Consider the following 25,622-nt stretch of genomic DNA (forward strand, 5'->3'; position numbering starts at 1 on the left):
GAGATATAAAACAGATCATAGGTGATTTTCCTAGCTATGACATAATCTATATACAATTCCATATTTAAACATTTGAAAATAACATTGAAATGGGTAATCTTCTCAGAAAATACAAATGCCCAAAGTTGAATACCAACCCATGTTTTAAAATCCTGAATAGAAGCCCAAGAGAATAATTGGAAGAGTTTTATCAGAGAATGACTCTACAAAAGCACCAAGCCCAGACAGTTTTATAGATAGCATTTTTTTAACTGTCAAGAAAGAGATAATTCATATGTTGTTTAAACTTCTGGAGAGTATAGAGAAAAACAAAGATTACTTTTTAAAAAATAAAATCATATCCAATTTTACTTATGAATACAAGTGTAAAAATATTAAAACATTAGCAAGTTAAGTCCTGGATATAATAAAATAAGAATTCCCCAGATAAATTCAAGAAAGGCTTAAATCAGGAATTCAAGGGGAGTTCACAACTGAGAAATAAGTTGACATATATGATTGTATTAACATGACAAGGTAAATAAATCACTCTTTTTGAGGGATGCAGAAGCAGGACTTGATAAAAGACAACATCAATTAGATGAGGTCAAGAAAAAGCTTTGAAAGACTTACCTACAAAGTAGGATTTTAAAAATCTGTATTAAAGCAACAGTCAAGTCAAACTTAAAGGTAAAACAATCAACACATTATTATCAAATAGAGAAATAAGGTAAGGATGACTACAAATGCAATTGTTAATTAATATTGTTTCAGGAGAGCTAACCAATACAGAGAAATTGAGGGGGGGGGCAGGAATAAATAGATATTACTATTAGAAAGGAAAGAGGAAAACCTGAAAATTAACTGGAAAACTATTAGATTTAAGTAGAGTGATTGGTTGGTAAACAATGTAATGAGAGATACTGATGGAAGTGTACTTCAATCCCCAAAAGTTATTTTGTGGATGTTGACAAACTGATTGCAAAGTTCGTATGGAGAGACAAGAGACCCAGAAGAACCAACGAAACACTAAAGAGCAAAGCCACAACATTGATGCTGCTGGACTTCAAGACTAACTATAAAGCTACCATGGCCAAGCTCAGGCTGCTGTGCACTCAGCTGTGTCCAACTCTTTCAACTCCTGCCAGGTTTCTCTGTCCATGGGATTTCCCAGGCAAGATACTGGAGTGAGTGGCCATTTCTTCTCCAGGGGATTTTTCCAACCCCGAGATTGAACCTGAGTCTCTTTCATCTCCTGCATTGGCAGGCAGATTCTTTACCACTGAGCCACCTGGGAAGCCCCACAATAACCAAGGTGGTATGGTACTTGTGAAAATGGAACAGAAGGTAGAGCCCAGCAAAAGCACCCACACCGTCAACTGATATTTGACAAGGATGTAAACACAATTTCATGCAGAAAGGGTGGTCTTTTTTAACAAATAGTGCTAGAGCAACTGGACATCGACATACAAAAAATTAGTCTACACCCAGAGTCTACCTACAAGTTTTACAAGGGTTAACTCAAAGTAGATCATAGACTTAAATGTAAAATGCAGACTTATAAACTTCTAGAAGATAACGTAGGAGACAATCTAGGTGACTTTGTATTTGGCAGTGAGTTTTAGGATAAGCAGTGTGTGTGTCAGTCGATCAGCCATGTCTGACTCTTTGCAACCCTATGGATTGTAGCCCACCACTCTCCTCTCTCCATGGAATTCTCCAGGCAAGAATACTGGAGTGGCTGCCATACTCTCCTCCAAGGGATCTTCCTGAGCCAGGGATTAAGCCTACATCTCTTATGTCTCCTGCAGTGGCAGTGGGTCCTTTACCACTAGCGCCACCTGGGAAGCCAATTTCAGGATTTGGGGTTGATGAAGGAAGAGACATGGCTGTGAAAAGCAGCAACACATGACCAACTTATTGGCCAGGGTTGCAGGAGAGAGGAAGTCTTTCCCAAAAAGGGACTTTTCAGTGGCACAAGGCCATCATCCAGAAAGGGAATAGGGAGGGGGAAGAAGGGGATGTCCTCAAGAGGGCTATGAGTCTGGGCAATGTTGGTCAGCAGCAAGGTAAGGGGTCTCTGGGTCAGAGAGCTCCGAAGTGAAGTACCAGTGTCTGGTCTTTTATGGCTACAAGGGTTTTCTTTTTTAAGGTTAGCAGATGGCACTTTCTTTGTGAGCCAGTTGCCCAAACGCCACACTTCTAATGCAGAGGACCTGAATTCTATCCCTAGTCAGGGAAGTAGATCCCACATGCTGCAACTAATGATCCTGCATGCCGCAACTAAGATCTGGTTCAGCCAAATAACTAAATAAATATTTAAGGTTCAGTTCAGTTCAGTTACTCAGTCACGTCTGACTCTTTGAGACCGCATGGACTGCGGCATGCCAGGCTTCTCTGTCCATCACCAACTCCCGGAGTTTACTCAAACTCATGTCCATTGAGTCAGTGGTGCTATCCAACCATCTCATCTTCTGTTGTCCCCTTCTCTGCCTACCTTCAATCATTCCCAGCATCAGGGTCAGCTCCCAGTCTTGTTTTGGCTGACTGTATAAAGCCTCTCCATCTTTGGCTGCAAAGAATATAATCAATCTGATTTTGGTGTTGAGCATCTGGTGATGTCCATGTGTAGAGTCTTCTCTTGTGTTGTTGGAAGAGGGTGTTTGCTATCACCAGTGCATTCTCTTGGCAGAACTTTATTTGCCTTTGCCCTGCTTCGTTCTGTACTTCAAGGCCAAATCTGCCTGTTACTCCAGGTGTTTCTTGACTTCCTACTTTTACATTCCAGTCCCCTAGAATGAAAAGGACATCTTTTATGGTTGTTAGTTCTAGGTCTTCATAGAACCATTCAACTTCAGTTTCTTCAGCATTACTGGTCAGGGCATAGATTTGGGTTACTATGATATTGAATGGTTTGCCTTGGAAATGAACAGAGATCATTCTGTCATTTTTGAGATTGCACACAAGTACTGCATTTTGGGCTTTTGTTGACTATGATGGCTACTCCATTTCTTCTAAGGGATTCTTGCTACAGTAGTATATATAATGGACATCTGAGTTAAATTCACCCATTCCAGTCCATTTTAGTTCACTGAATCCTAAAATGTCTACGTTCACTCTTGCCATCTCCTGTTTGACCACTTCCAATTTGCCTTGATCCATGGATTTAACTTTCCAAGTTCCTATGCAAAATTGCTCTTTACAGCATCGGACTTTGCTTCCATCACGAGTCACATCCACAACTGGGTGTTGTTTTTGCTCTGGCTCCATCTCTTCATTCTTTCTGGAGTTTTTTCTCCACTGATCTCCAGTTGTATATTGAGCATCTAGCAACCTGGGGAGTTCGCCTTTCAGTGTTCTATCTTTTTGCCTTTTCATACTGTTCATGGGGTTCTCAAGGCAAAAATACTGAAGTGGACTGCCATTCCCTTCTCCAGTGGACCACTTTTAGTCAGAACTCTTCACCATGACCCGTCCATCTTGTGTGGCCCTACAAGGCATGGCTCATAGTTTCACTGAGTTAGACAAGGCTGTGGTCCATGTGATCAGATTGGTTAGTTTCCTGTGGTTGTGGTTTTCAGTCCATCTGCCCTCTGATGGAGAAGGATAAGAGCCTTATGGAAGCTTCCTGATGGGAGAGACTGACTGAGGGGGAAACTGGGTCTTGTTCTGATGGGTGGGGCCAGGCTCAGTAAATCTTTAATCCAATTTTCTGTTGATGGGTGGAGCTGTGCTCCCTCCATGCTATTTCAGTTCAGTTCAGTTCAGTAGCTCAGTCGTGTCCAACTCTTTGCAACCCTATGAATCGCAGCACGCCAGGCCTCCCTGTCCATCACCAGCTCCCAGAATTCACTCAGATTCAAGACCATCGAGTCTGTGATGCCATCCAGCCATCTCATCCTCGGTCATCCCCTTCTCCTCCTGCCCGCAATCCCTCCCAGCATCAGTCTTTTCCAATGAGTCAAGTCTTCACATGAGGTGGCCATAGTACTGGAGCTTCAGCTTTAGCATCATTCCTTCCAAAGAACACCCAGGGCTGATTTCCTTCACAATGGACTGGTTGGATCTCCTTGCAGTCCAAGGGACTCTCAAGAGTCTTCTCCAACACCACAGTTCAAAAGCATCAGTTCTTCGGTGCTCAGCCTTCTTCACAGTCCAACTCTCACATCCATACATGACCACAGGAAAAACCAGAGCCTTGACTAGACGGACTTTTGTTGGCAAAGTAATGTCTCTGCTTTTGAATATGCTGTCTAGATGCTATCTAGGTTGGTCATAACTTTTCTTCCAAGGAGTAAGCATCTTTTAACTTCATGGCTGCAGTCACCATCTGCAGTGATTTTGGAGCCCAAAAAATAAAATCTGACACTGTTTCCACTGTTTCCCCATCTATTTCCCATGAAGTGATGGGACTGGATGCCATGATCTTCGTTTTCTGAATGTTGAGCTTTAAGCCAACTTTTTCACTCTTGTCTTTCACTTTCATCAAGAGGCTTCTTAGCTCCTCTTCACTTTCTGCCATAAGGGTGGTGTCATCTGCATATCTGAGGTTATTGATATTTCTCTCGGCAATCTTGATTCCAGCTTGTGTTTCTTCCAGTCCAGTGTTTCTCATGATGTACTCTGCATAGAAGTTAAATAAGTTAAATATACAGCCTTGACGTACTCCTTTTCCTATTTGAAACCAGTCTGTTGTTCCATGTCCAGTTCTAACTGTTGCTTCCTGACTTGCATACAGATTTCTCAAGAGGCAGGTCAGGTGGTCTGGTGTTCCCATCTCTCTCAGAATTTTCCACAGTTTATTGTGATCCACACAGTCAAAGGCTTTGGCATAGTCAACAAAGTAGAAATCGATGTTTTTCTGGAACTCTCTTGCTTTTTCCATGATCCAGCAGATGTTGGCAATTTGATCTCTGATTCCTCTGCCTTTTCTAAAACCAGCTTGAACATCTGGAAGTTCATGGTTCACATATTGCTGAAGCCTGGCTTGGAGAATTTTGAGCACTACTTTACTAGCATGTGAGATGAGTGCAATTGTGTGGTAGTCTGAGCATTCTTTGGCATTGCCTTTCTTTGGAATTGAAATGAAAACTGACCTTTTCCAGTCCTGTGGCCACTGCTGAGTTTTCCAAATCTCCCTCCTATTTACCTGGGCCAAACTATGGTGGAGGTAATGAAGATAATGGCGACTTCCCTCAAAAGGTCCCATTCAGGTACTGCTACACTCAGTGTCCCCAACCCTGCAGCAGGCCACCACCAACCCACGCCTCTGCTGGAGACTCCTGGACACTCACAGGCAAGTCTGGATCAGTCTCTTGTGGGGTTACTGCTCCTTGCTTCTGCTGCTGCTGCTGCTAAGTCGCTTCGGTCGTGTCTGACTCTGTGTGACCCCATAGATGGCAGCCCACCAGGCTCCCCTGTCCCTGGGATTCTGCAGGCAAGAACACTGGAGTGGGTTGCCATTTCCTTCTCCAATGCATGGAAGTGAAAAGTGAAAGTGAAGTTGCTCAGTCGTGTCCGACTCTCAGCAACCCCATGGACTGCAGCCCACCAGGCTCCTCCACCCATGGGATTTTCCAGGCAAGAGTACTGGAGTGGGGTGCCATGCAGTTTCACAGAGTATGCAAAGTAGGTAAACTCTCAATAACTAAGAATGTTGATTTGAATTATAGGTAAAGCATCTGGACTCACAAGAATCTGAGTGTGGTACCAGTGAGCTTTGAGCTAGTGATCCTAACCTGATGAGAAAAAGCAACAACATTGGACCATTTTATGCCAAAACACAAGAGCCATCTTTGACCCTTTAATATAATACCACCAGGACAATCTATGAAAGAAAAAATTAATAGTATGAACTTCATTAAAATTAAAATCTCCTGCTCCGCAGAAGACACTTTTAAGAGAATGAAAAGATAAGCCACAGACTGGAGATAATATTTGAAAAACATTTATCAGATAAAGGGCCCATATCCAAAATATATTAAAAACTCTTAAAACTCAAAATAAGAAAACCAACGACCAGTTAAAAATGCCCAAAAGATCTGAGGAGACACATCACCAAAGAATATATACAGATGGCAAATAAGCATTTGAAAAGATGCTCAACATCATATATCATTGTTGTTGTTGTCTAGTCACTCAGTCATGTCCAACTGTGACGCCATGGACTGTAGCACACCAGGCTTCCCTGTCCTTCAGCATCTCCTGGAACTTGCTCAGACTGATGTCTTTTGAGTTGATGATGCCATCCAAACATCTCATCCTTTGTCATTCCCTTCTCCTCCTGCTTTCAATCTTTCCCAGCATCAGGGTCTTTTCTAATGAGTTGGCTGTTCACATCAGGTAGTCAAGTCACTAGGGAGTGGCAAATTCAAACAATAATAAGATACACACACTTAGAACGGTGAAGATCCAAAACACTGACCATACTAAATGCTGCAGCGAGTATGAAAATGCAGGAACTCCCATTCATTGCTGGGGGGGGATGAAAAACAGTACAGTCCCTCTGGAAGACAGCTTAACAGTTTCTTCCAAAACTAAACGTACTCTTACCACACAATTCAGCAATTGCATCCCTTGGTATGTGCTCAAATGAGTTGAAAACTTATGCCCACACAAAAACCTGTGCACAAATGTTTGCTGCTGCTGCTACTGCTAAGTCGCGTCAGTCGTGTCCGACTCTGTGTGACCCTATAGATGGAAGCCCATCAGGCTCCTCTGTCCCTGGGATTCTCCAGGCAAGAACACTGGAGTGGGTTGCCATTTCCTTCTCCAATGCATGAAAGTGAAAAGTGAAAGTGAAGTCGCTCAGTCGTGTCCAACTCTTAGCGACCCCATGGACTGTAGCCTACAAGGTTCCTCTGCCCATGGGATTTCCCAGGCAAGAGTACTGGAGTGGGGTGCCATTGCAGCTTTATTCATAATTGCCAAAACTTGGAAACAACCAATATGTCCTTCAATAGGTATATGAATAAACAAACTGTGGTGCATCCAGACAATGGAATGTTATTCAGCACTAGAAAAGAAATAAGCTATTAAGCAATAAAAGACACGCCTGCCTGCCTGTGTGTGTGCTCAGTCGTGCTCGACTTTTTGCAACCCCATGGACTGTAGCCTACCAGGTTCCTCTGTCCATGGAATTTCCCAGACAAGATACTGGAGTGGGTTGTCGTTTCCAATTAGACATGGAGGAATGTACATTTCTTAGTGAAAGAAGCTGATCTGAAAGGACTATGTACTGTATGATTCCAACCACGTGCAATTCTTGAAAACCAAAACTATAGAGCTGTAAAAAGATCAGTGGTTGCCAGAGGTTAATAGCCTCATTTGTAATCCAAGCATTTGCCAGTTAAAACTTTTAGACACCAAGTCTCCCTTCACCATTGGCAAATTGGAAACATTTGATAGTTTCTAGAGTTACTAAGAGTGTTTTTCTTTAGTTTAGACACAGTTGCTCTGCATCCAATTAGAAGTCCTTCCCCCTCAAGTTGTGATGTTTCCAACAGTAGTACTCAAATCACCTTTCACACATAAATTCAGCCTACTGTGTAATTTATGTGTGCTAATTCCCTTGTGAATCTCAGAGCATCAGCGTGTATAAAACACTAGCCTGCATACAGCACAGGGTTCCAATTCTTACAAACCTTATTCTTTGCTCAGGGCTGTAGATCAAGATACATCCTAGCTTCCAGGCACTCATCACTTTCTGGAATTTTATTTGCCATCTTTCTCAATCATCCCTTGGTTCACCAGGTATGGAAGGAACTTCTCCAATTTCCCCCCACCTATCACACTCATATTCTTGGCCATGAAATTTTAGATTATACCAACTCACAAAAGTCCTCTTACTCAGCCTGTTTTTCAATGTGAGGGATCTTTGCACAAAGACTCAAATATCTGACACAATGTATTGATATTACCTCAATGTGAGGTCTTGTTCTTTACATTGTGTCAATGGTCTGCTTTCTCAGAGATCAGCGTTCAACCCTTCTCATGATCAGATCCAAACCTGGTGTTTCCAGAGGTGAGGGGAAATTAGAGGATTTTACATATGTTGACGGACTGTGTTGTTGTTCAGTCACTATGTTGTGTCCAACTCTTTGCCACCCCCTGGACTGCAGTATGTCAGCTTCCCTGTCCTTCACTATCTCCCAGAGTTTGCTCAAATTCATGTCCATTGAGTTGGTGATGTTATCTAACAATTTCATCCTCTGTTTTATCCATCCCCTTTGCCTTCAGTCTTTTCCAGCATCAGGGTCTTTTCCAGTGAGTCAGCTCTTTGCTTCAGGTGGCCAAAGTATTGGAGCTTCAGCTTCAGCATCAGTCCTTTCAATGAATATTTAGGGTTGACCTCCTTTAGGATTAACTGGTTTGATCTCCTTGCTGTCCAAGGGACTCTTGGGAGTCTTCCCCAACACCACAATTTAAAATAGAGAAAAGCTAATACTATTAGATGTTCCAACCATATTTTCTTGATGAGTGAGATTTTTCAATCTGGAGTATCCTATTAAAATGAGAAAGCTAACAGAAGAGAAATGTTGTTGAAAAGCAATTTGTTTTTGCTGTTATAGTCCGTTTGCTGGGAGAAATTTATTTTCACTGTTAAAAAAAAAGATTAAGTTGATGGCATTGACAATTTTTTGGTGGGAATTGGGAAAGATCTGGTATTGAGACATTGCCGAGAGTGTGGATTTGGTCTCCATATGCATTCTAGTATACGCTCTGCTCTTTGTAAGGAGTGTCCACATGAATTTCTCTGCCTTAGTTTTCTCTTTTAAACAGAGGTTTTAAAAGTACTTCAAAGGATTAAGTTCTCAATAGAATCACCTCCTGGATTAAGTGCTGCTACTGTGTTCACAGCAATTCTTTCACTTAAGGCACTGCATTTTAATGATTTATTTATGTGTAAACCTCCAAGGCCTGATGTGAAGTCCAGCAGATCATAGGTACTTGATATATGTTAGTAGGCTTAAAATAACTAAGTGAAAGTCTGCTGTTAACTGCAAGCTTCATGAGAAAAAGACCTACATTATTTTCCTCCTTTTCCTGAAATTACACAGTGTGGCTTTCCAAATGCAGCAACCTTGTGATTTACATTGCAGATGGCTTATCTCCCAGGACATGATTTTTTTTTATCTCCTAATGGAAATTACAACTCACATTTCTGAGCATTTCACATTCTGCTTTTCAGTGCTAGGAAACAGCTGTATGTGTAAGATCAGCTTCAAGATATGCAATACAAAGAATTTAGGGTAATATATAAAAATCAGTATTTCAAAGGATAATTATTCCATGAGAACTCTGTTCAAACTGAATTCAGAAGAATGTACAAACCACCATCATATAGAGCTAAATGTTGTTGTTCAGTCTCCCAGTCGTGTCTGACTCTTTGCAATCCCATGGGCTGCAGCATACCAGGCCTCTCTGTCCCTCAGCATCTCCTGGAGTTTGCCCAAGTTCATGTCCATTGCATTGGTGATGCCATCCAGCCATCTCATCCTCTGATGCCTTGTTCCCCTTCTGCCCTCAATCTTTCCCAGCATCAGGGTCTTTTCCAATGAGCCAGCTGTTGGCATCAGATGACCAAAATACTGGAGTTTCAGCTTCAGCATCAGTCCTTCCAATGAATATTCAGGGTTGATTTCCCTTAAGATTGACTGGTTTGATCTCCTTGCTGTCCAAGGGACTCTCAGGTGTCTTCTCCAGCACCACAGTTTGAAGGCATCAATTCTTTGGCACTCTGCTTTCTTTACGGTCCAGCTCTCACAACCATACATGACCACTGGGAAGACCATAGCCTTGACTATGGATCTTTGTCGGTAATGTCTCTGCTTTTCAACACTCTATCTAGGTTTGTCTAGATTTCCTGCCAAGAAGCAAACATCATCTGATTTCATAGCTGCAGACACCATCCTACAGACACCTACAGAGCTAAATAGGCACCTTTATTTCCAGGGGGTTGTCTAACTAGTGATGAAGTTGGGAATGATGACTATAGAACTTCAGTTGCTTGGTACCAATAGCCAGAAACCACTTTGGTCTTGAGTTAGTCACCTAGTAAGGATTTAGTCCAATCTACATTTAGTAAATGATGTCAGTGACCAAAATGCAGAGCATATTACAGTGGTTTTTGGAAGTTTGGAGTCTGGGAGCACCAGAAGCCCTCCTCCCTATAGAATTGGGGTGGTACTCAGGACTGAGTACCAGGCGCACAATTGATAAAACTGCCCAGCCCAGAGTTCTTTCAAAGAGCCCTCTCGGTTACCATAGGAACCAAGGGTTTCTGGGGTCAGGATGCAGAATGCATGGCCAGGCATGGATTCAGCTCTCAGCCCAGCCAGGACCCAGGTAGTTCACTGGCCACTGTCCGAGTGGGCATTTTTGCTTTAGCAGGTATCTTGACTTTCTAGTGGCTCTCTGAGCAACTTCCTTGTTGGCTCAGGCCCTCTGGGGAGGTTAATGACACAAGTCACAAGTCTGGGCCACCGCCGCCTGAACATTGGTTCCTTCCCATGTCACACTGGTGACTTGATGACAAGTATTTGGCAGGATCTGGGCCCAGTGGAGCCGAGCGGGCTCCATGTCGACTTTTTGGCTGTTGCTATTTTTAGGGCTTTCCGCAGACCAAATTTTCCCTGACTGTTGACTATACAGCGTGAAGGGGAAAGACACAGAGTGAGATAGGACAGACTGTGAATCTAGCATTTTGGAAGGAAGAATTTCATGGAGACCGGCTGCTAATGTTTTCGGATCATTTCAGACTCCTAGGACTGCAACCAGGAAAAGATCTGAAGAACTTCATATGCCCTGGATTTCAGGGATCAGAGATGCTGAGTGGTCTGTTGTGGATCACACAGCCAGTGAGCAGCAGGGGTAAAGTGGGAGCCTTGGACTCTGTGGTTCCTTTCTGCTCTCTTTGCTTCACAGAAAGAAAATGTTGCTCCCTAACTGATCATAGTTAGACAGCATCCTAAAGCTGCATATCTTTTAACAATCTTTTTTTTTTTTTTAATGTATGCTCCTGCTGCTAACTCGCTTCAGTCATGTCCGATTCTGTGCGAGCCCATAGATGGCAGCCCACCAGGCTCCGCTGTCCCTGGGATTCTGCAGGCAAGAACACTGGAGTGGGTTGCCATTTCCTTCTCCAACGCATGAAAGTGAAAAGTGAAATTGAAGTCACTCAGTCGTGTTCGACTCTTCATGACCCCATGGACTGCAGCCCACCAGGCTCCTCCATTTATGGGATTTTCCAGGCAAGAGTACTGGAGTAGGATTCCATCGCCTTCTCCGATGTATGCTGCTAAGTTGCTTCAGTCGTGTCCGACTCTGTGCGACCCCTTAGATGGCAGCCCACCAGGCTCCCCCGTCCCTGGGATTCTCCAGGTCACCGATGTATACCTGTGGTTAATTCATATTGATGTATGACAGAAATCAAACCGATATTGTAATGCAATTATCCTTCAATTAAAAATAAATTAATGCACATTGTTTTAAAATAAGAAAACTTGGTGCTGTGGAGAGATTTTCTCCTGTTGAAGACAAGACTGTTACTACAACGGGAAAGGAAAAAGAAAAAATTCAATTCCATCCTCAAGGTGGCCATGGTACCATAACTCTAAATCCTCCAAATTCTTGCTGATGCCAACTCACAGAGTTCCTGGGAAAAAGCTAACTGTGAGGAAAGTGTGCCCCTATTGAATTTCTCCTACTGACAATCTCTAAATGGAGTGACACATAGATCTCCTAAGAGTACATGATGCTTGTCTGGCTTCTCCTGCTGGACCACATTTCCTCCTCTTAAAATCTGGATGAATGATGAGGCATCTCAGGAAAAGGTGACCCCTGATACTGATGCCCAATTTTATTTAAAATGTATGCTTCCCCCCCCGCCCCCAGAAATCTGTAGAATATGGTAGGCTTGGGACTTTGATAATAAAGCCAAAGGCTGCAGGATTTCCACATAATTTCCCTTTTTCCTCTGCTTCTGGATACTAAGAAAAATTGAAAGAGTTAGTTTTGCCGGATTTAGCAAATAAAAACAGAAGATGCCTAGCTAAATTGACTTTCAGATAAACAATAAATGCGTGCATGAGTGCTAAGTTGCTTCAGTCGTTTCTGACTCTGTGAGACCCCATGGACTGGAGCCCGCCAGGGTCCTCTTTCCGTGGGATTCTCCAGGCAAGAATACCGGAGTGGGTTGCCATTCCCTTCTCCAGCGGATCTCCCCAACCCAGAGATCGAACCTGTGTCTTTTATGTCTCCTGAGTTGGCAGGCAGGTTCTTTCCACTAGTGCCACCTGGAAAGCCCAAACAATAAATGCTGTTTAGTGTAAGTATGTCTTATGTAATATTCGGCTTACACCCAAAAGTTATTTGTAATTTGACATTAAAATGTAACCTATTGCCCTGTATTTTACCTGGGATTCCTAAGAGAAAAGGACAGGAGGAAGGAGAGAAGAAGGAGGAGGAGGAAAGAGAGGGAGAGTTAAGTTCGATGATTGTTTTATATTCTCCAGAGAGGAAAAATGACAGTATCAGATCACAAGTCCAGTTTCTTGTATTGTGACTGATGACAAGATCCAGCAGAAAAATATTTTTTTCACCAAAGTGGTACGCAGGTAGCCCATGATAAATAAAGCTGATCAACTTGATACTTTGTTCCATTCTGTTTCATTAATTCATTCAAAACCATTTCTTTATTAGCTGGGATGGAAGAGGGGAGGCGTAGGAAGTGGTAGTCAGAGATGATTTACTCTCTGATCCTCAAGACCTCACCAATCCTAAATACCGTAAGGAAAATAAAAGCCACTTGCCACAGGACTGTGACACAGAAGACTCTCACTTCTAGTTGCAGTGAAGAGGAATGTTTACAGAGGAGGATGCACTTGAAATCTACCTGAAAAGAACGTTCTTCATGTGAACCATTATCCTGTAAGGTCATTTCTGATTGTTCTTAAAAGTTGATTTCACATAGGGTCTGCCTTAGAGCAAGGTTCTTGCCATCACTGGCACAGACAGAGGACAGAGGGTAAGAGTAGCTGTCCCGGGCAGTTATCGGGAGAGCAAGCTGTAGGATGGGAGCAGTTCTGGGGAAGAAGAGAGAGAAGGAGGTCAACTCATGATAAAGTAGTATTTGGGGAGGATTCTGAATGTTGGTTTTGGTTGTATTCATTTATTTGGCTCTGGAAACATTTTTAAAAGCTGTCTCTTCCACAAATCATACCGTTTGCTTAGATTTAGTCAATCACTTGGTCATTTTCACTTGGGTTCTCATATCAACTGTCCAGGAATTGAAAAGTAGAAATCACTCATCTAGAATATCCATCCAGTGGTTTCTAGGACGAAAATCCCCATTTTATATATATACATATGTATGTATACATACATATATATTGTTGCTGTTTAGTTGCTAAATCATGTCCACCTCTTTGTGACCCCGTGGATTGCAGCACACCAGGCTTCCCTGTCCTTCTTTATTATATGTAATATTATATCTGATATAATATTATATCATATTATATGTATATATTATATAATGTTACATATAATAAATAATTTAGTTATACTATATATAGTAACTAATACTGTAAAATATTAAAAAAACATAATAAATTATATCTCACATCACAATATTTATATTGAAAAATGGGGGCTTCCTTCCTGAAATAAAATATAGAATACACATTATATATGATAATATCTATCATGTATAAGTGTATATATGCTTATGTGTGCATATATATATATATGAGAACTTACATATATATATGTGGGTTCTCAGATGGCTCAGTGCTAAAGAATCCACCTGTCATGGACAGAAGAGTCTGGTGGGCTACAATTCATGGGGTCACAAAGAATCAGACATGATTGAGCATGCAAGCATGCATATATATACACATACTGGTCAGTAAATTTTTGACACAAACAGTGGTATATATGAGTAATTTCTGATTCTTTTTACTCTCTATCTTTTTTTATATATAAAGAAAAGCAGTCATTCCTACTCCTTAAATGATTTAATGGAATCAAGAATTTGACATCTTGTTCTTACAAAGATTCAGAAATGCCAAAGGAGTTTCAATATTGCCAGAGGCCGAAAAGATCAAAAAATGAATCCTATTCAAGACATATACAATAACACAGCAATTTTAGGTCAGAAGCAGAAAACACATACTAAAAAGGAAGGAACACACAAATCAATATTTAATAATATCCTTAGAGGAAAAAATTAATTGTCAGATATTACACATTCCAAATTAAAAAAAAATAATGAAGGATCCAGGAGAACAGTTTATAGCTTAACTCTCTGTAGTTCTTAGACCTTTAGGGAAGGAAATGTAGTTCTTCTAAAAAGTAGCCAGTCAATAGAAAAATCTGCAGAGCTCTCATTTTGAGGGGGTTGACCCAAGTGGCTCTGGACATCACCAGTCTTTGAGTACAAGTGAGTATACTGTAACGTGAGCGTCCAAACAACACTGACTCTTAGCCTGCACCCAGGAAGGCAGGACCTCCTATCCTGACATCTCTCACTATGGGATGCCTCACTAGTGCTCACAGATTATCCCATCAGCTTCACTCTGTGTCCAACCTTTGCCCTGTTCTGCACCTACTCTGGATATATAACCTACTTGTTATCACTGTATAGTTGCTAAGTTGGGTCTGGCTCTTTGTGACCCCATGGAGTCCAGTGGAGCAGACTCCTTTGTCCTCGAACTATCTCCCAGAGTTTGCTCAGATTCATGCTCATTGAGTCAGTGATGCTATATAACCATCTCATCCTCTGTCACCCCCTTCTCTTCCTGCCCTCCGTCTTTTCCAGCATCAGGGTCTTTCCCAATGAGTCGGCTTTTCGCACCAGGTGGCCAACGTATTGGAGCTTCAGCTTCAGCAACAGTCCTTCCAATGAATATTCAGGGTTGATTTCCTTTAAGATTGACTGCTTTGATCTCCTTGCAGTCCAAGGGACTCTCAAGAGTCTTCTCCAGCACCACAGTTCAAAAGCATCAGTTATTTGGTGATCCAACTTTCCCATCTGTACATGACTATGGCATGTGGGATCTTCCTAGATCAGGGATCGAACCCATGTTTCCTTGCATTGGCAGGTGGATTCTTTACCACTGAGCCACCAGGGAAGCCCTGTCACCTACTTACAGAGATGCCACTGAAAACCTCTGTACTGCACTGTTCAGAGCACCCATTTAGCAAAGTCTGACAATGACACCCAAGGGAACCACCTCCCCTCCCCACCTCCACCTCATTCACTCTCAAAGCACTTTGTTCTTTCACTTGCACCTCTAATGATTTGATGTCAAATTGGAAAAGCATGTGTCTGAACCTAAGTAAAGATGGATTCCTGCCTGGCTCCTGAGGTTGTTAGAAAAATGTGTGGCCCAAGCAGCTCACAGGTAGGGAATTAATAGTTGCCAGTTGCTCCTAAGTAACAAGCAAAAAGAAAGCTACAAAATTGCTAGGTTTCAAGTAAACTTATTAGGCCTTACAGAGAGGACCAGAATAGACAAGAATGGATCACAGAAGCAACTAAGTAAAGGGGAGAAAATTTAGCATTAAACAAAGTAGTGTAATTTATCACTCTTCTAGAGAACTTTTTTAAGGGAAAAATTAAAGATTCTATCTTTGTCTGGTATTTCTTCAGTGACATGTTTCATGCATGGTTTATCCTTTAAGAAAGACCATATGATCCATATGAGTCCATCAGTGGAATGGAGAAAGCTGAAAATACGCTAGCAGAGCCAGAGGTCAAATCCAGCCTGGGAAACATTAGTTGTAAGCAAAGTGGAAGGTTCCACTTCTCAGAGCTACTACTTTTCATTAAGGAGAGGCAGTTCAGTGTCATGAAACAAGGTCTTCTAAATTACAAAGGCTGTTAGGGTTGGCTGTATGATTTAGTAGCTGGGTCAGTTATTAACATTTGAATCTTAAATTTTCTTCATCTGAAAGAGGAAATGATAATAGCATAGCCTTTTAAGTTTTTCTATACTACTTAATGAGATACTTGTAAATAGACTTCCCAGTGCTGGATTCATGATAACACCAGCTACCTATTGTCAGGGTGGTGATGGTGATGATGAAGGTGGCATGTACGTTAAAGGGGAGAAGGTGGTTCTTTACTATTTGTTTCCATTGCAGTCATCTTCATTTCTCTATTTTACAAATCATAGACTTCCCTGGTGGTCCAGTGGTTAAGAATTACCCTTGCTATGCAAGGGACCCTGGTACAATCCCTGGTCCAGGAAGATCCCACATGCCACAGAGCAGCTAAGCTCATGCGCGCCGCAACTACTGAGCCAGTACACCAGACCCTGCAAGCCTCGACTACCGAGCTCAAGTGCTGCAACTACTGAAGCCCTTGTTCTCTAGAGCTGTGCCCCGCAACAAAAGAAGCCACCACAATGAGAAGTCGGTGCACCGAAACTAGAGAGAGCGCCTGATCACTGCAACTGGAGAAAGCCTGTGTGCAGCAATGAAGACCCAGCACAGCTGAAAAATAAAATTTAAAAGGCATAATTCACTCCAACCAAAAAAGTAATTAATAATCTGGGACCCGTTAGACATAAGTGCATTCTCAAACGCCCCTTTATGTCAAAATGCCAACCCATATATCTGTCTTTGGAAAGATTTGTGGGAGTTGCTCTCCATAATGTTGATTTAAAAGCTTTGGAGACATGGTCCAAATATCTCCGGTCTCTTCTTAATAAGGTTAAGCACTATTTTTAAGCCATTCTCTGAACCCATTGATAGTTTCTGCTTGTCTGGGTAAGGCGTTCTTAATGTTCCCTGTGAGCATGTATGAAGGGCTTCCCAGGTGGCTCGCTGGTAAAGAATCCACCTGCCAATGCAGGAGACAAGAGTTCGATTCCTGGGTCAGGAAGATCGCCTGGAGAAGGGAATGGCAACTCATTCCAGTAGACTTGTTGGTAAAATCCCATGGACAGAGGAGCCTGGTGGTCTACAGTCCATGGGATTACAAAAGAGTCAGATACAACTGAGAAACTGAACACACACACACACACACAAGCATATATGAAACGCTGCTTTTCAGCTCTGGAACTGTGAACTTGAACTTGAACTTGAACCTCTCTTGGTGACTGGATAAGCTACAGTCAAGTCTTTCAAGAAATGCCAAGGCAGGGAGGGAATGTCCTTTCTGCTGGGTGCTTCTGTGAGGACTTGTGGCACCTGAGGTCTTCCAAGCAGCAATTTGGTTTCCTCATCCCTACCAGGACAGCCCTGTAGCTCAAATGGTAAATAATCTGCCTACAATGCAGGAGATTGGGTCAGGAAGATCCTGTCATCCCTACCAGAGGTGCTTCTGGCCTTGCTCTCAGTGCCCCCTACCACCAAAGGACACAGCTAGAAAGAGTTGCAGTGACCACCCCATTGTGGTCTCAAATACTACTCAGAAAGGTTATGCCAGTTTAGCAACTGTAGCATCTAATTCTGACTGCACCATCTCCCAGAAATCTCCTGACCCCAAACCCAGACAGCAAGGGGAAATCCAAGAAAAACCAAGATTTGTTTATTTTTAAAACATCACTCATTCCAATTATCTTTTTAAAAAATTATTAATAAATTTATTTATTTTTGGTTGCATTGGGTCTTTGCTGCTACACTCGGGCTTTCCCTAGTTGGGTGAGTGGGGGCTACTCTCTAGTTGTGGTGCACAGGTTTCTCGTTGCGGTGGCTTTTCTTGTTGTGGAGCACAGGCTTGCAGCCTTCAGTAGTTGCAGCACATGGGATTCAGCTGCTCCGGGGCATGTGGAATCCTCTGGGACCAGGGGTCGAACCCACGTCCCCTGCATTGGCAGGCAGATTCTCATCCACTGTACCACCAGAGAAGTCCAAAACCAAGATGTGAGCAAGAAACGAGAAAGAGGAAGAGGGTCAAGATTTTGGAGAATTCAATATCACGGCTTCCTGTGCAAGGAAGCAGCAGATTGCTTAGCCAGCTAACACTATTACCATTCTCTTTAAATTTGAAGCTTTAACTTGACACGACACAGGGTGCTTGGCATGGATCGCACTTCCTGTCACAATTTATTTTGGAGTCAGAAAATGGTTCTGACTCAAAAACTCACTGAAGGCCTATTTCTCTGCTGTCATAAATCAAATCATCCCACCCATCTTGGTAGAACTTGGCTCCTATCCAAGAGCTGCCTACAAAACAGAGAGCGATGAAGAGCTTCTGAAAAGGGGAGATTCTGTGATATCAGGAATGAACCAGGACACAGATTCTCCCAAAGGATTTGGTGCAAGCTCCCAGAGTCTAGGGATGGTCTCTGAGCTATCTGACAGACTCTCTCTTCCCGTGTCAACCTCCTTCAAAGGTTTGGCCAGAAAGTCGGCATGCTGGTGGGGTAAAGTAGAGAAATCCAGTTGTTTTCATAAGTGCCAAAGCTCTTGATCTGGATTATTGAGGTTTGAGCTCCACGAAGGCAGAAAGCAGGAATTTGTGTTGTTTCTTTTTGATGTTTGTTTGTTTGTTTGCAGGGTTGGCGGGTGGCGGGGAGGTGGTGGAGCATCACAGACCCAGCAGGGCTTCCCAGTACCTCAGTGGTAAAGAATCTGCCTGGCAGAGCAGGAGATGCAGGGTCCATCCCTGGGTTGGGAACATCCCCTGAAGAAGGAAATGGCAGTATTTTTGCCTGGAGAATCCCATGGACAGAGGAGCCTGGCAGACTCCAGTCTATGAAGTCACAAAGAGTTGGACACAATTTAGCAGCTAAACAACAAAAACAGACCCAGCATGATGGTCAGCTAACAGTTTCTTGAATCACAGCACCTAGGATAGTTCCAGGAACAGAGGAGATCCTCAGTAAATGCTTCATGATTGACAATCTGTCAGATCTGCCATGGCTAAATTTGATTATTGCATGCTTCCAATTTAAACATCATCCTTCATTACTTCAAGCATATATTTGAAGACCATTAAAGTTTCCTCCACTTCATTATTTCATAGTCAAATTTTTCATGAAATCACAGGTACCACCCCCTGCGCTTTAATAACAGACAGCGTTTTACCGTTTATTACACTGTGCTGTATTAATGTGTTGCATGCTTTGGGACCCCATGGACTGTAGCCTGCCAGGCTCCTCCATCCAGGGGATTATCCAGGCAAGAATACTGGAGTGGGTTGCCATTTCCTCCTCCAGGGGATCTTCCTGACCCAGAGATTGAAACTGCACCTCCTGTGTCTTCTGCATTTGCAGGTGGATTCTTTACCAACAAGCCATCTGGGAAATCCTTGCTGTGTTAACTCTTTGCTTATTTCTACTACCCTTAGATGGAGAGAGAGGACTGTTTCCTATTTATCTTTCTCACCCCTGTGCCTCACGTGGTAGACAGCGTTTCAGAAGTGTTCAGTAAATACATACTACACAGGCAAAGCCATGCACTTGATGGAAAGGCTTAGCGTTTCTGAAGTATTTAAACTGACATCTGTCAGTTCTAAGACTCTTGAAAAGAAGATTTTTTTCCATCATGAATCAGAACTGAATTGTGCAATTTGCAAGAGATGAACAACATTTTAATGCCTACCTTTACTTTCTATTATATACCGTTCTCCATCATGCTAATTTTGCTGTCAGAGGTCCAGGAGGAGAACGAAACTCTTTAATTATGTCTCTTGTGAAAAAAATTGAAAACACAAACCAGAATTTTTAAGCATATTCATTTCTTTAGCTTTTTTCTTTCTTTCTTTCTTTTCCTCTTTTTTTGTGGAACAGCTATCATTTCCTCTTTAAAAGTTAAGTCTAGAGTGCTTTGGGTTTGTGGTGCAAAAGTGCATGTTTACTTCAACATTCTGCAAATAATTGTTGAGTTCTTATTATTAAAGAACACTGTTTTGGAGCTAATGAGAGAGATGGAAAGATAGACAAAATTGTTGCTGTCACTGAGCTTACATTCTAGTAAAGGGGAGATAAGTAGACAAACAAACCACTGCAGTATTCTTGCTGGGAAATCCCATGGAAAGAGGATGCGTTTAAAATATATTGAAGGATGAACCTAAAAATGTTGATTATTTCTGGGTCCTGAAATTTAAAGGCAAGTTTTATTGCTTCATTTATAGTTACCTACGTTCTCTCATTTTTCAACAATGAACATGTATTGTTAATTATAATAAAGCAGTCAAGAGAACTGGGGGCTTCCCTTGTAGCTTAGCTGGTAAAGAATCCACCTGCCATGCGGGAGACCTGAGTTCGATCCCTCAGTTGGGAAGATCCCTGCAGAAGAAAATGCCAACCCACTCCAGTATTCTTGCCTGGAAAATCCCGTGGACGGGGGAGCCTGGCAGGCTGCATACAGTCAGTGAAGTGGCGAAGAGTCGGACATGACTGAACGACTTCACTTTCACTTTCATAGAGAACTGAGGCTATAGAAGAATGTTAACGGTCCAGAGAATTGTCCAGGATATACTGCTGTGAGCAAGGCTTGGACATATGAAGCATCATACTCTAGTTTGTGTTGTTAACACACAGGGAGGAGGTAGGATAAAACCCTGACTGGGGTCATCTCCATGTGGAGAAATTATAGGCGGTTTTAATTTTCTTCTTTTTGATGTCACATTTCCCTCATTTTTCTATTAGTTCTACAAGTCTTGAAAAGAGAAAAAAATACAAGTAAGTTGTTTTAAAAGCATTCAAAAGGTGAACAGACATTGCTGATAGGAAAAGAACATTATGTATATCAATAAAATAAGTTAGTGTAGGGGACTTCACTCGTGGTCCAGTGGTAAAGACTTTGCCTTCCAATGCAGGGGGTGTGGGTGTGATCCCTGGTTGGGGACCTAAGATCCCACATGCCTCATGATTAAAAAACCATAATGTAAAGCAGAAGCAATATTGTAACAAATTGAATAAAAACTTAAAAAATGTTTTTTTAAATAAATTCAATAAAATTCAAAATTGTAATAAATTCAATAAAAACTTTAAAAATGGTTCAAAAAAAATTTTTAAGTTAATGTAAACAGCTATAGGAATCACCGAACCTGTAGCAATAATGGTGAATAAATAGCGTATTCGATAACCTGTAATGTCCCCAAACCACCTTGTGTCCTGCCTCGCTGCCTTCACTTACACTGTGACTTCTGCCCAGAATTCTTTCTCCTCTGCCTTCTACCCTGACTCTCTGTTATCACATGCACAACAGGAGAGCATCTACTAATTATCCAGGATTCAATCTAATTTTTCCTCATCTGTGAAGCCTGTCCATCCCTTTCCTGGCAGGCCTCTGCCCATCCCCTCAGGATCATGTAGATAAGCCTGTGGGAAAAGCTACAGCGTTCGACTGCACTGTTCTGTTCCCACCGTCCCCTCATGCACCTCTTTATCTTAATACCTGGCAAAGTGACTGACACATGGTATGTGATCAGTAAATGTGAGGCCAATGCATCGCTACATCTCAAGCCTGTTTCATATCTATTTTAAGGTAATTGGTTTGGGCATCCTTGTCCCAAACTGAAAGAATTCCAACTATATCTGTGCACATGTGCACTAGAAGAATTTCTTGATGTTGTTAAGTGTCACTTACCACTGGACTTCTTGGTATGGTCATTCTCAATTATGGCTACTCATTAGAATCACTAAAACTGTTTTTAAAATTATGGCACCTCCATGATCAAAATTGAATCTCTGCCAATTCAGAGTTGAAATTGAGAGCTATTTACCTTTAAAAATGGAGGAGACAAGTCGTCTTTTTATAAATAAAAAAAAATTTGAGTTCTTTAAGGGAACTCTCCACCAATATGCCATCAATAGGGTGACCCTACAATGTTATATGAACTGGGGTTCTCCTGAACAAAGCAGGACATGTATTCATCCCAGCCATGAACCATATTTGAGGTTCATGCTTCAAATGGATATGATCAAGAACAAACCAAGGGGTTTCCCTAGTGGGTCAGGGGTAAAGAATCCTTCAGCCAATGCAGGAGACACGGGTTTGGTCCCTGGTCCAGGAAGACCCCACATGCCAAGTAAACCTGTGCAAGTAAACCTGTGCACCACAACTGTTGAGCCTGTGCTATGGAGCCCAGGAACTGGAGCTACTGAGCCCTCGCACCTTAACTACTGAAGCCCATGTGCCTGGAGCCCATGCTTCACAACAAGAGAAGCCACTGCAATGAGAAACCCATGTACCACAATGAGAGAGTAGTCCCCGCTCATCACAACTAGAGAAGCCCGTCCAGCCATGAAGACCCAGCACAGCCAAAAAATAAATTAAAAAAAAAAGAATAAACCATAGATAATTCATTGCTGCCTATCTCTGATGATACAGAGCCAGTGAAAAATTCTATGTTCCCTGCAAGAGTTCTTGGAAGTTCTGTACCAAATGAATTTCCTGTCCTGGTAGTTTTGAAAGAACAGAAGTGGGAGTTTGGAAATGATTAGAAAACTCAACAGCTATTTTTAAAATGTATTACCCAGATTCTGGAGTAATATACTTGTATATATATATATATTTTGTCACTCCAAGGAAGTGGCTACCAAACACCCAGTGTCAGAGGCAAAGAGCGAGGATGGGCAGAGTGCTATGAGGTCTTCTAACTTCAGTTTTCATTCTCTATTTGTGATACACTAAAAAAAAAACAAAAAACTTCTCAGTATTACCATTCTTCCTAGCCTCCTAATTTCTCTATGCCTTTTCCATTGAAAAACCTGAGCCAGAATAAAATTACCCCACATTAATGGTGACAAGAATAGAAAGTATGAGGAATAGGAAAATCAAAGAACTGCAGCTGTGGATATGGAGAAAGCCCTGAGTCAACAAATCTTGATTTAAATCACATAACCCAAACTATCTAAGACACAGCACTCCGATACCTTGCATTGTGAGGAACTGTAAGGAACAAAGAAAATAAAAGGTTGGAAAGATCCTTGAAGATGTACTTGGTCTGTGGTTAACTTGCTAACATGATATTGTGCATGTTATCCAAGATGAAATTATTAGACATCAACTGTCTCATGATTATACATTGGTCCACCAATGCAGATGAAAACGAAGCACTAAAGTACAATATTTCTATAGATTAATGTACATAGTTTTTTTTAATTTATTTCTATCATATTTTGACTTTCCATTAACCATATTTTTTGTAAGCTATACCGTTTCTCATTTTCTTCCTTCTAGTTGATTAATTTACTATTTTCCCCCTCCAGGTTTGGAAGATAGATGTTCTATTTCTATTCTTTTACTGGTTATTTATTTTTTCCATTTCTACTTTATTTTAATCAATATCTTTACCTTTCTGAAGAACATGAGGATTTTAGAAAACTTTAGTTTCAATTCTCCATGCCATCCCTATCCTATTATTCTACAGAATACTGTAAAATATTTCATTCATGTTTGGTTTTATATCTCCGCATAATTCATTGTCTTCACTATGCTAATTATCATTATTATTGTCGTATTATTGTTGTTTAGTTACTAAGTTGTGTCCTACTCTTTGTGATCCTATATAGCCCTCCAGGCTCCTCTGTCCATGGGATTTCCCAGGCAAGAATACTAGAGTGGTTGCCATTTCCTTCTCCAGGGAATCTTCCCAACCCAGGGATCAAATCTGTGTCTCCTGCATTGTGGGAGGATTCTTTACTGCTGAGCAACCAGGGAATCAGAGCTTTGTTTTTTCAATTTACTCATGGGCTTACTATTTCTTTGTTCTAAATTCCTGACTTCTGTCCTTCTAGATTCAATTTCTTTCATAAAGCACATTTGAGACTTTTTTCAGTGATGGTAAATACCTGCCCCTTGCTTGTCTAAAAATATCTTTTATTTTACCCATATTCTTTAGAGATGTTTCAGCTGCATATATAATTCAAACTGGATTGTTATTTTCTATTCATAGTGTAAAACTTACTTCACTATTTTGTTGTAGTTTTGTTGCTGATAAACCTGCTATACATTTCCAGTAGAAGTGTAAATTATACAAATAATATAGAGAACAACTTTGCGATATATTTTAAAACCACAAACTCATAGACTTTTTACCAATATACCATTTCTAGGAATTCATCCTACGCATATACTCCCTAGAATGATCTTTGAACATCACTATGGTGCCAAAACTTTCCAATAACTTCTTTGCACACTCAAAGTCAAAGCTTAAGCCCTGGCTCACAATGCCCCCACAAGATCTATCTCCCCACCCCAGCTGAACCTACACTATAGCACAGAGACTGTGGTCATGCATACAAAACAATGGACACCGGGGATTAATGGCAACCACGAGAATCCAGGAAGAGGTGAGAAAGGATTCCTCCCTAAAACCTTCAGAGGGAGCAACGCCCTGCCCACACCATTTTTGGACTTCCAGAACTGTGAGAGAATAGATTTCTAAGTCAGCCAGTTTGATATTTTGTTGTGACAGTCCTAGGAAAGTAATGTTCTGTACTTAGTCACTCAGTCTTGTCCAACTTTTTGTGACCCCATGAATTGCAGCCCACAAGGCTCCTCTGTCCATGGGATTCTCCACGCAAGAATACTGGAATGGATTGCCATGCTCTCCTCCAGGGAATCTTCCCAACCCAGGGATCAAACCCAGGTCTCCCGCGTTGCAGACAGATTCTTTACCGTGTGAGCCACCAGGGAATCCCAAAGTAATATAGGGAACTAAGTCCCCTATATTATAATATAAAAGACTATATATATAATTAAAATATTTTTTAATTTTTGCGACCCCGTGGACTGTAGCCCACCAGGCTCTTTGCGACCCCATGGACTGTAGCCCACCAGGCTCCTCTGTCCATGGGATTCTCCAGGCAAGAGTACTGGAGACACAGCCATGGCTGCCGCCGCCGCCGGGCCTGGGGCGCCTCTGTCCCCAGAAGAATTGCTTCCGAAAGGCGATGCCGAGAAGCCTGAGGAGGAGCTGGAGGAGGAAGACAACGAGGAGCTAGATAAAACCCTATCGGAGAGACTGTGGGGTCTGACGGAGATGTTCCCGGAGAGGGTCCGGTCCGCGGCTGGAGCCACTTTTGATCTCTCCCTCTTCGTGGCTCAAAAAATGTACAGGTTTTCCAGGGCAACCTTGTGGATTGGAACCACTTCCTTCATGATCCTGGTTCTTCCGGTCGTCTTTGAAACTGAGAAGTTGCAGATGGAGCAACAGCAGAAGCTGCAGCAATGGCAGATACTTCTAGGGCCTAATACAGGGCTGTCAGGAGGAATGCCCGGGGCTCTACCTTCACTTCCTGGAAAAATCTAGATTGCTACTGCTATATTTGACCTGTCTTGGTGGGAAGAAGTTTGAAAATTCAATAGTGTTTGAACTGCTGATTATTGGATTTTTTTTTTTTAAACTTTGGCACATTGCTCTATAAACCTGGTGGCGGGAATTATCCCCACATTGGCTCGTGGAGACTCCTCACTTGCAGCTGTGCCCTCCACTGTCCTGACTTATTTCTCTCCTCAATGCTGATACCAGAGTGCAGTAACGCAGACGGTTAGTCCAGCTCTGGCCACCCACCCCCCTCACTAAATTACTCCTGGTGGAAGATCTCACTATTCCGTTGCTGGGGTGGGAACTGATTGCCGTGGAGAAGGATGTGCTCCTGACCGTTAATGGAATGGAGATGTTGGGGAGGGATGTGCACACAAGATAAAATACAAAATGCATTAATTACAGCTCTGCT

General features: G+C 42.0%; 1 protein-coding gene across 1 annotated transcript; it reads left to right on the forward strand.

Annotated features, from left to right (window-relative positions):
* The first annotated feature begins 24,772 nt into the window (after positions 1 to 24,772).
* On the forward strand, positions 24,773 to 25,195 carry LOC138080638 (mitochondrial import receptor subunit TOM22 homolog). Its single transcript, XM_068973516.1, has one exon. It carries the CDS (start codon positions 24,773 to 24,775, stop codon positions 25,193 to 25,195), a length of 423 nt encoding a protein of 140 aa, XP_068829617.1.
* Positions 25,196 to 25,622: the final 427 nt, after the last annotated feature.

Source organism: Capricornis sumatraensis, chromosome 6, assembly GCF_032405125.1.
Source record: "Capricornis sumatraensis isolate serow.1 chromosome 6, serow.2, whole genome shotgun sequence".
In the NCBI taxonomy this organism is placed as follows: domain Eukaryota; kingdom Metazoa; phylum Chordata; class Mammalia; order Artiodactyla; family Bovidae; genus Capricornis; species Capricornis sumatraensis.